The sequence below is a fragment of the Canis lupus genome, chromosome 27 (genome assembly GCF_048164855.1).
Source record: "Canis lupus baileyi chromosome 27, mCanLup2.hap1, whole genome shotgun sequence".
Taxonomy (NCBI): Eukaryota; Metazoa; Chordata; class Mammalia; order Carnivora; family Canidae; genus Canis; species Canis lupus.
The window spans coordinates 31444701-31459651 of NC_132864.1; the positions used below are offsets into that span (position 1 = coordinate 31444701).

General features: G+C 40.1%; 1 protein-coding gene across 1 annotated transcript in view; it reads left to right on the forward strand.

The window, feature by feature from the left end:
- Positions 1 to 14951, forward strand: part of SLC5A1 (solute carrier family 5 member 1) — a 74340-nt gene that overhangs the window by 24210 nt on the left and 35179 nt on the right. Inside the window, exons 3-5 of the mRNA XM_072803371.1 lie at positions 4657 to 4761; positions 5392 to 5451; positions 6661 to 6765. Coding sequence (XP_072659472.1) covers positions 4657 to 4761; positions 5392 to 5451; positions 6661 to 6765 — 270 coding nt within the window. The remainder of the gene's footprint in view (positions 1 to 4656; positions 4762 to 5391; positions 5452 to 6660; positions 6766 to 14951) is intronic.

The following is a 14951-nucleotide window of genomic DNA, read 5'->3' on the forward strand; positions in this document are numbered from 1 at the left end:
GATATTTCCCACACATTTTTTCTCCTTTCCCCTTTATTCCCTTTCACTATTTTTTTCTAGTTAGTTTCTTTCTTTTTTTTAATAAATTAATTTTTTATTGGTGTTCAATTTACCAACATACAGAATAACACCCAGTGCTCATCCTGTCAAGTGCCCCCCTCAGTGCCCGTCACCCATTCCCCCCCACCCCCGCCCTCCTCCCCTTCCACCACCCCTAGTTCGTTTCCCAGAGTTAGGAGTCTTTATGTTCTGTCTCCCTTTCTGATGTTTCCCACACATTTCTTCTCCCTTCCCTTATATTCCCTTTCACTATTTTTTATATTCCCCAAATGAATGAGACCATATAATGTTTAGTTTTTAATTTCATAATTCTCACTGGAGGGGACTTTAATTTGAAATATTGTTGAATTCCTAGGACTACATCTTTAAACCTGGAGTCCAGGAAGATTGCTTGACAAGACCATTTGGAGGTTAGAGGAAGGTCTCTGAATAGGAAAGTGGCTTGATCAGAGTTGTGTGTAGGTGTGACTGGAGATCATCTAGAAACCTGATGAGAGATAATTACAGCTTGTATAAAGGGCAGTATAAGTGCTAGATGCCTTTAACATTGTGAAGGCAGAGTCAGAGTTTTGGTAAATGGTTGAATAAAGGCCTTGGGGTAAAGGGAGGAAGTCTAGAAAGAGGCAAGGTAAGAGACTGAGAGAACAGTAGTAACCATGACAGAAATTAACTGAATCTGAGCAGGACATGTGGTACCCCTAAAGCTCTCCTGGCCCCCATTCCATCAGATGGTGAAGGGGTACCTCAGGAAAGCCTGCAACTGCTTAAAGTCCAATGCTCCCATTTGGGGGGATGTTAGAGAGGACTTCTTGAACTTAAGGTTAATCTGATGCAGTTAATCATTACTGGTAATTATGCCCTTAATAGTACAACATTAGGCTTAATAATTTATGAAGTGGGAGATGATAAATGAAAAGATAATGGGCCAGGACAGGCAGGCTACATGCAGAAGGGAGTTCTGATTAAAAGTGGACTGTTATACCCACCAAGCTTTGAGGAAAAGAGGTGAATGTCTCTGATGAATCTGCTTTCCTCTGAATTTCCCCTTCTTCTTTTTAAAATCCTATATGATTAACATACAGTGTTATATTAATTTGAGGTGTATAATATAATGATACAACAATTCAATACAATTCTCAGTTCTCATCAAGATAAATGTACTTTTAATCCCTTTCATCTATTTCACCGATCCCCTGCAACCTCCCCTCTGGCAATCACCAATTTGTTCTCTGTATTTAAGAGTCTGGTTTTTTTGTTTGTATCTTTTTTCTTTTTTTGTTTGGTTTCTTAAATTCCACATATGAATGAAATCATATGATATTTATCTTTCTTTGACTTATTTTACTTGGTATTATACTCTCTAGGTCCATTCAAGTTGTTGCAAATGGCAAGATTTCATTTTTTTAAATGTCTGAGTAATATTCTATTGTGTATATATTACCGTATCTTCTTTATCCATTCATCTATGGATTCGTTTTCTTCTTCTTAATAAATGACATCCACCTATTCAAGTCTTGAATCTAGGAGTTACCCTTGATTACTCTTTCCCTAATTTCCCACATCTGATCCATCAAAGGTAACTCCTGGATTCAGGACTCCTATCAACTTCATTTCTGAAACACACTCCAATCTCTACACTTGCCTTTGTCTTGACTTCTCCTACCAGAGACCAAGCCACTGTCCTCTCACACTGATACAGCAATAGCTTCCCAGTTTCTCTGTTTTCTCCCTTGCTCCCAGCACTATATTCTCCACATGCTTGAGAACAATATTTATTTATTTATTTATTTTGAACTGATGAGTTTCTTTTGTATTTTTTTTATTGGAGTTTGATTTGCCAAAATATAGTATAACACCCAGTGCTCATCCTGTCAAGTGCCCCCCTCAGTGCCCGTCACCCAGTCACCGCATCCCCCCGCCCACCTCCCCTTCCATTACCCCTTATTTGTTTTCCAGAGTTAGGAGTCTCTCATGTTCTGTCAGGAGAACAATCTTTAAAAGCAAATTAAGTCCTGCCCCTCCACTAATTAAAACTCTGTAGTGGAGGGGCACCCAGATGGCTCAGTTGGTTGAGCATCTGCTCTTGATTTTGGCTCAGGTCATGATCTCAGAATCATGAGATCAAGCCCCGTGTCGGGCTCACACTCTGGGTGTGGAGCCTGCTTGAGATTCTCTCTCTCTCCTGCTGTCCACCCCCCCCCCCAACACACAAGAAAAGCCAATCCCAAAAACAAACCCATTCAGTGACATCTCACATTGAATAAAATCCAAACCTCTTATTCTTGCCTGCTAGGACCTACATGATGTATGCCTGCTTAACTTCTCAGCCTCATCTCACAACACAACTCTCCTTTCCTACCACACTCCAGCCACTCTGGCCGCCTTTTTGCTTCTCAACTATGACTACTTTCCTTCTGATTTTGGCATAGTGGACTTCCTTTATTGCTTCAATCTTAACTTAGAGGTCATCTGCATGGAGAGACCTTTCCTGACTCTCCAATTGGGACTAGTCATTCTATCACACACTCTCTCTATTCTCTTCACAGCACTTGCCATTCTATGATCTCTCTTTTTAAAAAATTTATTTATGTTTCCCCTGTTAGGATATAAGCTTCTGGAACATAGGGATTTTGTCTGTGCTATTCACAGTGGAATCCTCAAGGTCTAGAATAGTGCTTGATACTTTGAGGTAATAAATATTAAATAAATTTAATATTTATTGAGTGAGTGAATGAATGAGCTACTTTTACCATTATCTCACCATTCCAGAGACCTTCTGGCCTGGCCTTTAGGAAACTCCTTCTTCTCTGTCTTAACTATTTGGTACTAAGCAACCATTGCCTTATATTGGGGGTAGGGGATGATATAGCTAAGATAGTTTCTTGGAGTAATCTAGCTTTTGGGAAATAACATTCTGTGTTTTGTTCCAGATTTGTTCAATCTTAGGGATATTAGACAAATAACTACCAGCCTTCCTCCATTGTTCAGCAAGAATGAGGATAATTATACTAGTTTGGTACTTATCAATTAGTGCTATGCTTCTCCTCCTGGGACAGAAGGACTCTAAAACTTTCTAGAGTTCTCTTGGATTTCATATGCAATTGCGTTGATGGCACAGTATTGTGATTGGTTAGTGAAAGATCCCTCACTTGTTTTAGCTGATGTTTTCTCCTTCATCTCCCAATCACAGTCTCATTCTCCTTTTTCCTTCCAGGCTTCCAGTCTTGGGTTTTTAATATATATCCTTCCAATCTGTCTTCTAAACTATGTATTTAGACATACACGTATCCTTGAAAAATGCAGTGTTTTGTGCATGTGTCCATGGAGTCCAGGAGACCTTTGTAAAAATTTAAAATAAAAATACTATATTGACTCAGAGAGTTATTATTAGTAGCATCTCATGTTACTTGGGGGCACATGGGATTATAGAGTTTAATAGTTAGGAATCAAAAAAAAATAGTTAGGAATCATTTGTAAATTATAGACTCTACCCCCTGGCCTTCTCTGATAAGTGAGAGGACTGAGGCCCAGAGACTTCCTTCAAATGATTCTTTTTATCAAAACTGTCCACATTTACTGACAGCCAGTATTGGTTAAGGTCCTATGTCAGAAGTGTTGGAGGACGATGTTTATAGCAGCAATGTCCACAATAGCCAAACTGTGGAAGGAGCCTCGGTGTCCATCGAAAGATGAATGGATAAAGAAGATGTGGTCTATGTATACAATGGAATATTACTCAGCCATTAGAAACGACAAATACCCACCATTTGCTTCGACGTGGATGGAACTGGAGGGTATTATGCTGAGTGAAATAAGTCAATCGGAGAAGGACAAACATCATATGGTCTCATTCATTTGGGGAATATAAAAAATAGTGAAAGAGAATAAAGGGGAAAGGAGAAAAAATGAGTGGGAAATATCAGAAAGGGAGACAGAACATGAAAGACTCCTAACTCTGGGAAACAAGCTAGGGGTGGTGAAGGGGAGGTGGGCAGGGGTGGGGGTGACTGGGTGATGGGCACTGAGGTGGGCACTTGACAGGATGAGCACTGGGTGTTATTCTATATGTTGGCAAATTGAACACCAATAAAAAATAAATTTATAAAAAAAGTAAATTTTGGATCAATAAAATATTAAAAAGGCCAAAAAAAAAATAGAAGTGTTGGAGGACACAGATGGAGGACATGAAGATGAATGGCACAGGGCTTGCTTCTGAGCAGACAGTCTCTTGGAAGGCTTATAAGGAAAGCTTGGTGGGCTGTGGAGTTTCCCATGTGTTCTTCGCTATTGGCCATTGGGCTGACAGAGGACCCACAGATGATCTGATTTGAGGATACCCAGTGCGTATGTGTGTATACATACACACCAAATCCCCAAAGAGGATTCTTTCCCAATACTTTCCATTTCATCTTCACTATTACCCAACACCCCACATCTACCTTGTGAACCAGTGGTCCCTACAGATACACAGTCAAGTTCCTAGCCTGCCTTTGTTCTTTCTTATCCTTCTCATAGGTGACATGCCTCTTCTCTGGTTTACCTCTGAGTACTGGTGGAACATAACATTCTTAACAGACTTTTTCTTTGTGTTTTCAGGTTGGAGCATCTCTCTTTGCCAGTAACATTGGGAGTGGCCACTTTGTGGGGCTGGCGGGGACAGGAGCTGCTGCAGGCATTGCCATGGGAGGCTTTGAATGGAATGTGAGTAACATCAGAGACACTGTGTTCTGGAGCTGGAAGGAAGTTTAGCAGTCAGGCAGTTCAACATATGCTCTAAGTGTTAGGGGACCAATTAGGGCCATCCTTCAATGCAGATGGAGGAGAGGCACAGCTTTAGGAGCTCTAGTCCTGCTCCCCTTCCACCAGAGTAGCATGAGGAAACCACTGATATGATGGCAATAGAGTTTTTTTTTCTTTTCTTAAAAATCCAAGTCCTCTTGTGTCCTTTTGGCCATATTGGAGGTTTGGAAATTCTTACAACCAGATTACCATTATTATTATTATTATTATTATTATTATTATTATTATTATTATTTAAAAGTTCTCTAAATGGTATTTTACTCCTTATAAACAAGAGAAGAGGCAAAAGAGCTATGATATCGGTGAGCAGACCCCTGCGGTCCCCTCCACTGTTACCCAACTGCCATTCCTTTGGGCCAATCAGGCAGCAAAGGCCTCTTTCAGTTTCTGATGGTCACCTAGGGAGTTGTCCTCAGAGCCCCAAGATAAAATGCTTAGTGATTTTCCCGTAATAGTTGAGGGTCCTGCAGACAGCAGATTGGGCTAACCATCCTACGGGTTTGACTCTACCTTTTTGTTTGTTTGTTTTAGGCCTTGATTTGGGTAGTTGTCTTGGGCTGGGTGTTTGTTCCCATTTACATTAAGGCTGGGGTAAGTATCTGCTCTATTATACATTTCCTACTGAATCTATCTATCATCTATATATCTATCTATAGATATGTATATATAAAAATACATATGTGTAATACACATGCATATATGATATGAACTCTATCCTCTTGGAAGGCAGAGGAGGCTTTATGGCATAAATGGCAGAGCATGCCTATGCCTTGGCTTTCTTTTCCAGGTTATAAAATTTTTGACTACTTTTGGGAGCATTCAACAAATCCACTCAGCCATGACTTGACTGTCTAAGAAGCCCTCTAAACAACCTCATTCTATTCAGAGCACTCTTAATCATCATGTTCCTTCACATTGGGTGTGCGCTTGCAAGGCACTGCCATGCATTTGCTCATGGTATACCATGAGCTCATGGTATACCATATAGCTGTGTGCCCCTGCTCCTGGAAGGGAAGCAGCATGAGAAAAAAGAACTATATTTTCCCAATAACTGGTACTCAACTATCAAATGCATGCTCAGTCTCCTGACTAAATCTCTCTGACGTTTTACCTAAGACAGCTTTGGTGGCACCTGTTTAGTGAGATATAATGAATACCTACTAAATCTATACATTAGGAGCTGAAAGAAATACAGAAAAAACATAGGGCAGACTTTATATCTTCTGGAGGCTCATGAACTGTTGGTGATATGTGTGATCCCAGAAGACAGCAGGCTCAGGGTTAAGAGAATGAGACAGAAGTATAGTCAGAATTTGCAGAAAGGAACTGGGAGAACAGTTGAACAGGGCTGTAGCCAAAATACTTGGCAAAGCTTGGGTGCAGAGTAGGTGAAGCACATACCCAGCCTGGTCATTTTGTTTGGTTAACTGAAAAGATGCCACCATTGTTATGATGTCTTGTTCACAGTAGGCACTCTGTATAGGAATATATATCTATTACTGCCTCCTTTAGGGCAAAGATCTGCTTTCTTGGTTATGTACAGTCATGTGTTCATTTAAAAAAGTGTCTATTTGGCACCTTCAATGTCCTGGGATAATACCTTACCCATACAGTGGTAGGGCATATGGGTTGGGATGGGATTAGAGAATGGGAGCCATCTGGCTACCTCACAGACTTTTCTGATCCATGAGGGTTAACCCTTGATCATACTTCTGAAGCCATGGTAGATGCCACTGCTCTGCTTGCTCTGGATCTTCTCATCACTCTGTCTGGCGTTGACCTCTCTTACATCCCATGCAGGTGGTGACAATGCCAGAGTACCTGAGGAAGCGATTTGGAGGCAAGCGAATCCAGATCTACCTCTCTATTCTGTCCCTGTTACTCTACATTTTCACTAAGATCTCGGTGAGTCCACTGCCCCAGGGACTGGCATTGGATGTCTCAGACTCTGCCCACTCTTGCTCCTCAGCCAAGGGGCAGCAATATTTGCTTCTATTAACTTGATCCCTTAGTTCTAATTGCTCCTTAACAAGTAAAGTTCTATTTCATGCATCAAGGAGCCAACACATGGAACTCCTTACTCTCCACCATGTAGAAAGTTAAAAACATAAACAAGTTTAAAAAGTTTCAGTGAAAATTGTTCTTAACAGATTGAAAGGGAATTAGCAATATCTAAGGACTGGTTCCAACATTAGAGTTAGCTTTGAGCCTTTGTGCCTGAAGGTATCATAATCTGGCTCTAGGTGATGTTTCTAATATGCTTAAACATGGGTGGTCAATGACAACTCTTGAAAGGGCCTCAGAAATTCTCTCTCTTCTTTGTGGACAGTGTAATGAAAACTGGGAATGGAAAGTACTTGCTCAGGATCTTGAATCAGGAGTAGAACCCAGACCTCTGGCTCTACCTCACTGTCCTTTTCATTGTTATCATTTTTTAAATTTGTTTTTTTCTGATGTTGCTCATGCTTCTTGTGTAATTTCTAAGAACCCATTGCCAAATCTAAGGGTAGAGAGAAAGTGGCATTTTCTGAGGCCACATAGGGAGTTACAAAGTGTTCACTGCTCTGTCAGAGGGGTTTTCTCATTGGGTATGATCAGTTTTCCTTTGTTTTCTTGTTTTTCCCTGTTCAGGACCAAAGGTAAGATTAGATCAATCTCAGCATCTTGCAAAAAGATCTGTCCTGGATGAAATCTGAGTCAGGTGGGATCTGAAATGAGCCTTCTGCTCTAGCTAGCTAGAGAGTGCTGAAAAAAAAAAAACAACCAGCTGCTAATGGTTTTATTTTCCTAATTAACTAAAGCCAAAACAACAACAATATTAAATAACATTTACAATTTTTTTTTATTTTGGAAAATTTCAAACCTATATACCCAGAGGTAGAATAGTATAATGAATGCTTGTGGACCTAATACTTACTACTCAGCTTTAACAATGATTATTGTTTTATTATTCTTTTCATCTATTTCTTCTACTTTCTTTTTCCAGCAGTGTTTTAAGTCAAATCCCAGATATTATGTTATTTCACTGTGAATTCTTCGGAATATACTTTTGACTTTTAAAACACATAATCGTTGTACTATTATCACACAGCAAAATCTACAGGGATTTCTTAATTTAGGTGATTTAATACTTGGTCCATATTCAGATTTTCCTGTTTATATAAAAAATATCTTCTTACAGTTGATTTGTTTGAATCAGAATCTAAATGAAGTCTACGCATTGTATTTGACTATACTTTCTCTAAGGGAAATATCTATACCTTTATTTATCTTTATTTTTCTTTTTTGTACTATTACCTTCCAGCCCTAGTCCTGGCCTACATGCATATACTGTTTTTCTTTTAATTGGGTTGAATGTCTTTTTTTGTTGTTGAGTTAAAATATCAGAAAGAGAGAACATGAAAGACTCCTAACTCTGGGAAACGAGCTAGGGGTGGTGAAGGGGAGGTGGGCGGGGGGTGTGGGTGATTGGGTGATGGGCACTGAGGTGGGCACTTGACGGAATGAGCACTGGGTGTTATTCTATATGTTGGCAAATTGAACACCAATAAAAACAAATTAAAAAAGATTATATATTCTAGTAGTAGACCCTTATTAGAGAGAGGATTTGCAAATATGTCCCTCCATTCTGTAGGTTTTCTATTTATTTATTTATTTATTTAATTTATTTATTTATTTTTGTATATATATTTTTATTGGAGTTCGATTTGCCAATATATAGCATAACTCCCAGTGCTCATCCTGTCAAGTGCCCCCCTCAGTGTCCATCACCCAGTCACCCCAACCCCTGCCCACCTCCCTTTCCACTACCCCTTGTTCATTTCCCAGAGTTAGGACTCGCTCATGTGCTGTCACCCTTACTGATATTTCCCACTCATATTCTCTCCTTTCCCCCTTTTTCTCTTTCATTATCTTTTATATTCCCCAAATGAATGAGACCATATAATGTTTGTCTTTCTCTGATTGACTTATTTCACTCAGCATAATACCCACCCCCCCCAGTTCCATCCATGTTGAAGAAAATGGTGGGTATTTGTTGTTTGTAGTTGCTGAGTAATATTCCGTTGTATATATAGACCACATATTCTTTATCCATTCATCTTTCGATGAACACCGAGGCTCCTTCCACAGTTTGGCTATTGTGAACACTGCTGCTATAAACATTGGCGTGCAGATGTTCTGGCATTTCACTGCATCAGTATCTTTGGGGTAAATCCCCAGCCGTACAATTGATAGTATCTTTTGAGGCACAAAAGTTTTAAATCTTGATAAAGTTTATTTATCTATTTTTAAATTGATTGCTTATGCTTTTACTTTTGTTTCTAAGAATCCATTGCCAAATCTAAGATGATGAAGATTGACCTCTGTTTTCTCTCAGGTATTTAGTTTTTACACTTGGGTGTTTTGAATTAATATTTGTATACTATGTGAGGCAGGGGCCCAACCTCACTTTTTTGCATGTGTATATCCAATTCTTTCAGTACCATTTATTGACAAGACTATTATTTTCTCATTGAATGGTCTTGCACATACATTTTTATACAACTCAGTGTAAACATGCTCTTGCCTATAGGACTGATAGGGTTTTGTCTTGGAGTTGGGACTGATGCCCAGAATACTGCTCCCTTCCTGCCCAGCTTCCTGACTCAAACTGCTACTACTCTTGACTGATGTCTTTGTGTTTTGCCACCAGTGTGATGATTTCACCACCTTTACTTTCTCCTCCCCTCCTTCAGGGTTAGTTTTTAGTTATAAGATGAAGACCTTGGAATTTTCAGTGCTATGTCATTAGATATCAGTGTGCAGAGCCTAGGCTGGAAAATGCTGGGAGTGCTGGAGAAATGAGGCTTCCTGAGGGATAGAAGAGCAGATTTAGAGGAGAAAAGAAATGTAAGCAGGAAGGAGAGGAGGTCACCCTGGAGCTAGACAGGAGCTGGCAAGAGAACTGCTCCTGGTTCAGCTTGTGAGGTGGCACCTGTCTAATGAGCATGTAGAGGAGGCCACTGGATTCCCCTTCTTGGAATCAAGCCTTCTCCAAGTCCACAGTTCAAGCAGGTAAAAGTCTGTTAAGTGTAGTTGCCATGGAAAGGGTACTCTTTGCCCTTGGAGCTGGTGTAGGGTAGTCATATAAATAAACTAAATGCCCAACCTCTCTCCCTGCCTTCCAATCACCTCACCTATTGTTCAGGTTACTGATTAAACCTCCCTTGACTTGGGAGCCCCCAGATAACTGAGGGGCAGTCTTGCTCAGCTCAAGTCCTGATGGAGCCCACCCCCAGCAGTCATTTTTTTTTCTGAATTTTGCTTTTGAATAGTACCACTCCCTCCCAGTATGATTTCTGGGGCTCCTCCCTGGAGGCCTTGCCTAACATCCTACCTGCTCCACCTGCTGCCTGGAGGCAGCAATCTCTTGAATAATGTGTGTAGAAGGATGATAGCTACCCTTTATTTAATGTCAATTTCTTGGCTTAAATTCCAATAGGGGCTTTACTTATTCCATCTCCTGTTCACATAAGAGTACTGCATAGGTAAGGATTTCTATTTTATTTTTTATTTCATGGGTGAGATAACTGAGTCTCAGAGAAGTTAAGTAACTTGTCCCAAATCACATAGCAAGTGTACGGCAAAACCAGGATTGGAATCCAGATATCTCTAGTCCCAGAGTCTGTGTTCTTCTCACAGTTCATCTCTATGTTTGGATGGGATGAAGGCATAGCATGATGGAATGGGATAGATTATTTAGTTCTATGTCCTACGTTCTCATTTTATACCTGGGGAAACTGAGGTCCCAAGAAGGAACTCCATGGGGTTAAACAGTAGCAGAATGCATCCTAGGATGAGCAGCAGATTCCCTGTTATTGAATCCAAACCTTTGACATTATGTAGCCCTTGCCTTCTAAATCTTTCATTCCTCTAGTACAGAGTCAGTTAAAATTCAAGACCTTGACAAATATTAAGATAGCCGTTTAAATGACCTTACAGGGATCCCTGGGTGGCACAGCGGTTTGGTGCCTGCCTTTGGCCCAGGGCACGATCCTGGAGACCCAGGATCGAATCCCACGTCGGGCTCCCGGTGCATGGAGCCTGCTTCTCTCTCTGCCTGTGTCTCAGCCTCTCTCCTCTCTCTGTGTGACCATCATAAATAAATAAAAAAAAAATTATAAATGACCTTACAATATAAACAAATTTCCAAGACTAGGATTTGGGAGGACTGAGAAGAGAGCATTGACTGCACACTGGTGTATGAAGGATCTGAAGGAGGGACATTTAGGCAGAGGAGAGGGGCAGGGAAGAGCTGACAGGTGAGACTCTGACTTTATATATTTGGCTGACTTCAGATTCACCATGAGTCATAGAGCATGAAATCACTAAAATAATTACACTGATGTTGAATGTACCTCCTAGGAACTCACGTTAAGATACACATGAGTTCAAAGTTCATGGACAAAAAAAAAGAACTGTTAGTTAACAAAGTATGATAGGTATTTATTTACATTGCCCACAAAGATGAATTATTTTTGTTGTGTGTATATAGAGGCATGGACAGTTTGTGATGGGGAAAAAGAAAAGAAGGGTGGTCTTGTGAGATACAAGTGCATACAGGAAGCAGAGATCTGCCAGGAAGGCTTGGGGAAGATATAGGGATCCAGTGGGTATATAATTGATAGGAGAGAAAAAACATTTCAGACGCAGGGCCCAGATGTAACCCAGGCCATTGAACAGCAGTGGTGTGAAATCTTGGCTATGGCTACCATCTTGTGGCCAGGTTTTGGGCTCTGAGACCCAGATTTGATTATTCCTCCATGTGCTCCTCTGAATTTTGTCTTCCTGCTATCCCCTTTACAGCACCTGCTTTATCAAGTTCTGAGAAGCATTCTGCCCTGTAAAATTTCCTAGTATCACATATCTTATTTAAGTGCGCAATCACTTGAGATAAGCCTCAGATTTTATGAATTACATGTGATGACCAAATGTACCTGTTAATATATGCTGGCGCTATTAACATGACTGCAATAAACTTTTACAGCAATTCCACTGTCCATTTTGGATCCTTGAGTGAAAATAAGAGGTTTGGCTTTTGCTTAAGGTTTGAACACTCATTACCTGAGCCTTTCACTTTCACAAATGAAAAGAGAAATTTGAGCAATGGAGCTCTCCATCTCAAATGTCGTTGCCAGGCAGGATTTATTGAGTGCTCAGATATAACTCGGACCAGAATGGGCAGCAAAAGCACAAATATAAAATCATAGGATCTCAAAGCATCAGAGCTGAGATGAAGTAACGTGTACAAGTCTCGTGGTCAGAGACTCAGTTACTCTAAGAGGTGTTACAACTGAATCTGTAATTTTATTATTTCCCATGAGTGTCATGGACATTGTTCAGCCAAATTTTCAAAGTGATGGGAACAAATCTTTCGAGCTGAATCCAACTGCTTGTTTTTGTAGAAATAGTTTAAAAATATTTTATTTATTTGAGGGAGAGAGAGAGAGAGCACAAGTGACAGGGAGAGGCAGAGAGAGAAGGAGAAGCAGACTCCCCATTAACAGGAGCCCTACCTGGGTCTGGATCCCAGGACCCTGAGCAGAAGGCAGATGCTTAACTGACTGAGCCATCCAGGTGCCCCTGTAGATATAGTTTTATTGGAACATGGCCACACTCACTTTATGTATGTCTGTGGCTGCTTTCATCCTTCAACTACAGAGTTGAGCAGGTTAGATAGAGACTGTATGGACTGCAAAACCTAGAACATGTATTACCTCAACCTTTACAGAAAAAATTTGCTGACCCTTAGTCTAGAATATGATAATTTTTGGTTTCACTTCAAGTTGGTTTTGCTTAGCAAAATTGGGGAAATTCGCTTGTTTCCTTCCTTTCTTCCTTTCCCCCCCTTTGTTAAGGGCTAAGAGGAGCTTAGAGAGGGAGCAATCTGGGAAGAGCTGTGAAACAAATGGTCTCTTAGGATTATAGAAGAGTTCTTTTCTATTGATGCTGGTGGTATATTTCCCTATTCATTCCCCTATTTTTATAAATAAAAAAAGTAACAAAATACTTCAAATATACAGAAAAGTACGAATACTAATATAGTAAATACCACAACCCAGATTCTATAGATCTTTAAAAGATTTGTCATTTTTTTTAGTGGGAAATATCAGAAAGGGAGACAGAACATGAGAGACTCTTATCTCTGGGAAACAAACAAGGGGTGGTAGAAAGAGAGGTTGGTGGGGGGTGGGGGTGACTGGGTGACAGGCACTGAGGGGGGCACTTGATGGGATGATCCCTGGGTGTTATTCTATATGTTGGCAAATTGAACACCAATAATAAAAAAAATCTGTCATTTTTTTAAAGAAAGGAAAAAAAACATTACAAATATGATGGAAAATATCTCTACCCTTCTTGGGCCTGTTTCCTTCCGTCTTAAAAGTTACACATGCCTTAGACTTGATATGTTTTCTTCTGGTATGTTTTTATATTTTTACTACATATATATGTATATTTATATACCCATGAAGAATATAATGTGTTTTAAAATTTCTGCTCCTCCCACTTTTGAAACTGTAAGAAAAACGGAACAACTGTATTTAAGAAAATCTAGAGTGGAAAAGCACCCATAATCCCATGACTTTAATACAGATATTTTGTATTGCGGCTTTGCCCATATTATGTACTTTCTTTTACAGACTTCCAATTGGAATGTGCATATCATTTTGTCATCTTTCTTCCCCATCTTAGCATCAAACTGTACATATTTTCCATCTTGATAATTATTATTTTGGGGGGATGTGGAACGTAATGGTTGACATAGAATTTTCTGCAAGACATTTAGAAATCCTTTGGTAGAACAGAAGCTCTCAACAGTGTTTACCTTTGGTCTGCGTGATGGCAGTAGGGACACTTTTAATTTTCAGTATGTAGCTTTCTGTGCTGTTTTTTTTTCCATCTATACCCATAAATTATTGTATTTTAAAAGTAAGTAAAAAATGTTTTTTAAATGATAAAAGATCTTGTTGTCTGCAGAAAATATTCCAGAAAAGAGAACCCCTACTTTTCAACATTGTGAAAGTCACTGGACTTGAAGACAACCAGATTTTAGCTTTTGAGCTTGTCATCAATTTAGTATCCCTCATCTGTAAAGCGGAGTCAATATATTTATCTTATTACCTTGTTTTGGGGATCAAAACAATGATTGTATCTGAAAGCATTTGGTAAACTATAAAATTCCCTGAATATGGAGCAGAAAAAAAACTAATGAAGAAGATAAAGTTTGGGCACCTAGGACTCAAAGACTAATGTCAGAGCACTTGGGCTGACATGAGCTTAGGTATGGTGCAATATCCAGAGGCATTCCTGCTGGCTTTCAGAGTTCTAAGGGCAGAATTTACTCTTTTTTTTTTTTTTTAATTTTTTTTAATTTTTATTTATTTATGATAGTCACACAGAGAGAGAGAGAGAGAGGCAGAGACACAGGCAGAGGGAGAAGCAGGCTCCATGTACCGGGAGCCCGACGTGGGATTCGATCCTGGGTCTCCAGGATTGCGCCCTGGGCCAAAGGCAGGCGCTAAACCGCTGCGCCACCCAGGGATCCCAGAATTTACTCTTGAAGTTAGGAGTGGCTCATGAGAGATAGAAGAGATAGAATTTGCCCCAGATTTCAATTCATGAGGGAGGTTTTATTAGAATTTTTATTTGCCCTGGTAGCTGGAAATAGATTTCTATTAGCCTAACACTTCCTCAAAGTCTTATTGCGGGGCAGCCCAGGTGGCTCAGCAGTTTAGTGCCGCCTTCAGCCTAGGGCGAGATCCTGGAGACCTGGGATAGAGTCCCACGTCGGGCTCCCTTCATGGAGCCTGCTTCTCCCTCTGCCTATGCCTGTGCACGCCCCCTCGGTCTCTTGTGAATAAATAAAATCTTTAAAGAAAAGTCTTATTGGACTTTAATTATAGCATTATCTTAGGAGTTGTGTGTTGTAATTTGTGACTGAAGATAGGAAGGCCAATAAAAAAAATTTATTTATTTATTTATTTGAGGGGCACCTGGGTGGTTCAGTTGGTTAAGCCTCTGCCTTTGGCTCAGGTCATGATCCCAGGGTC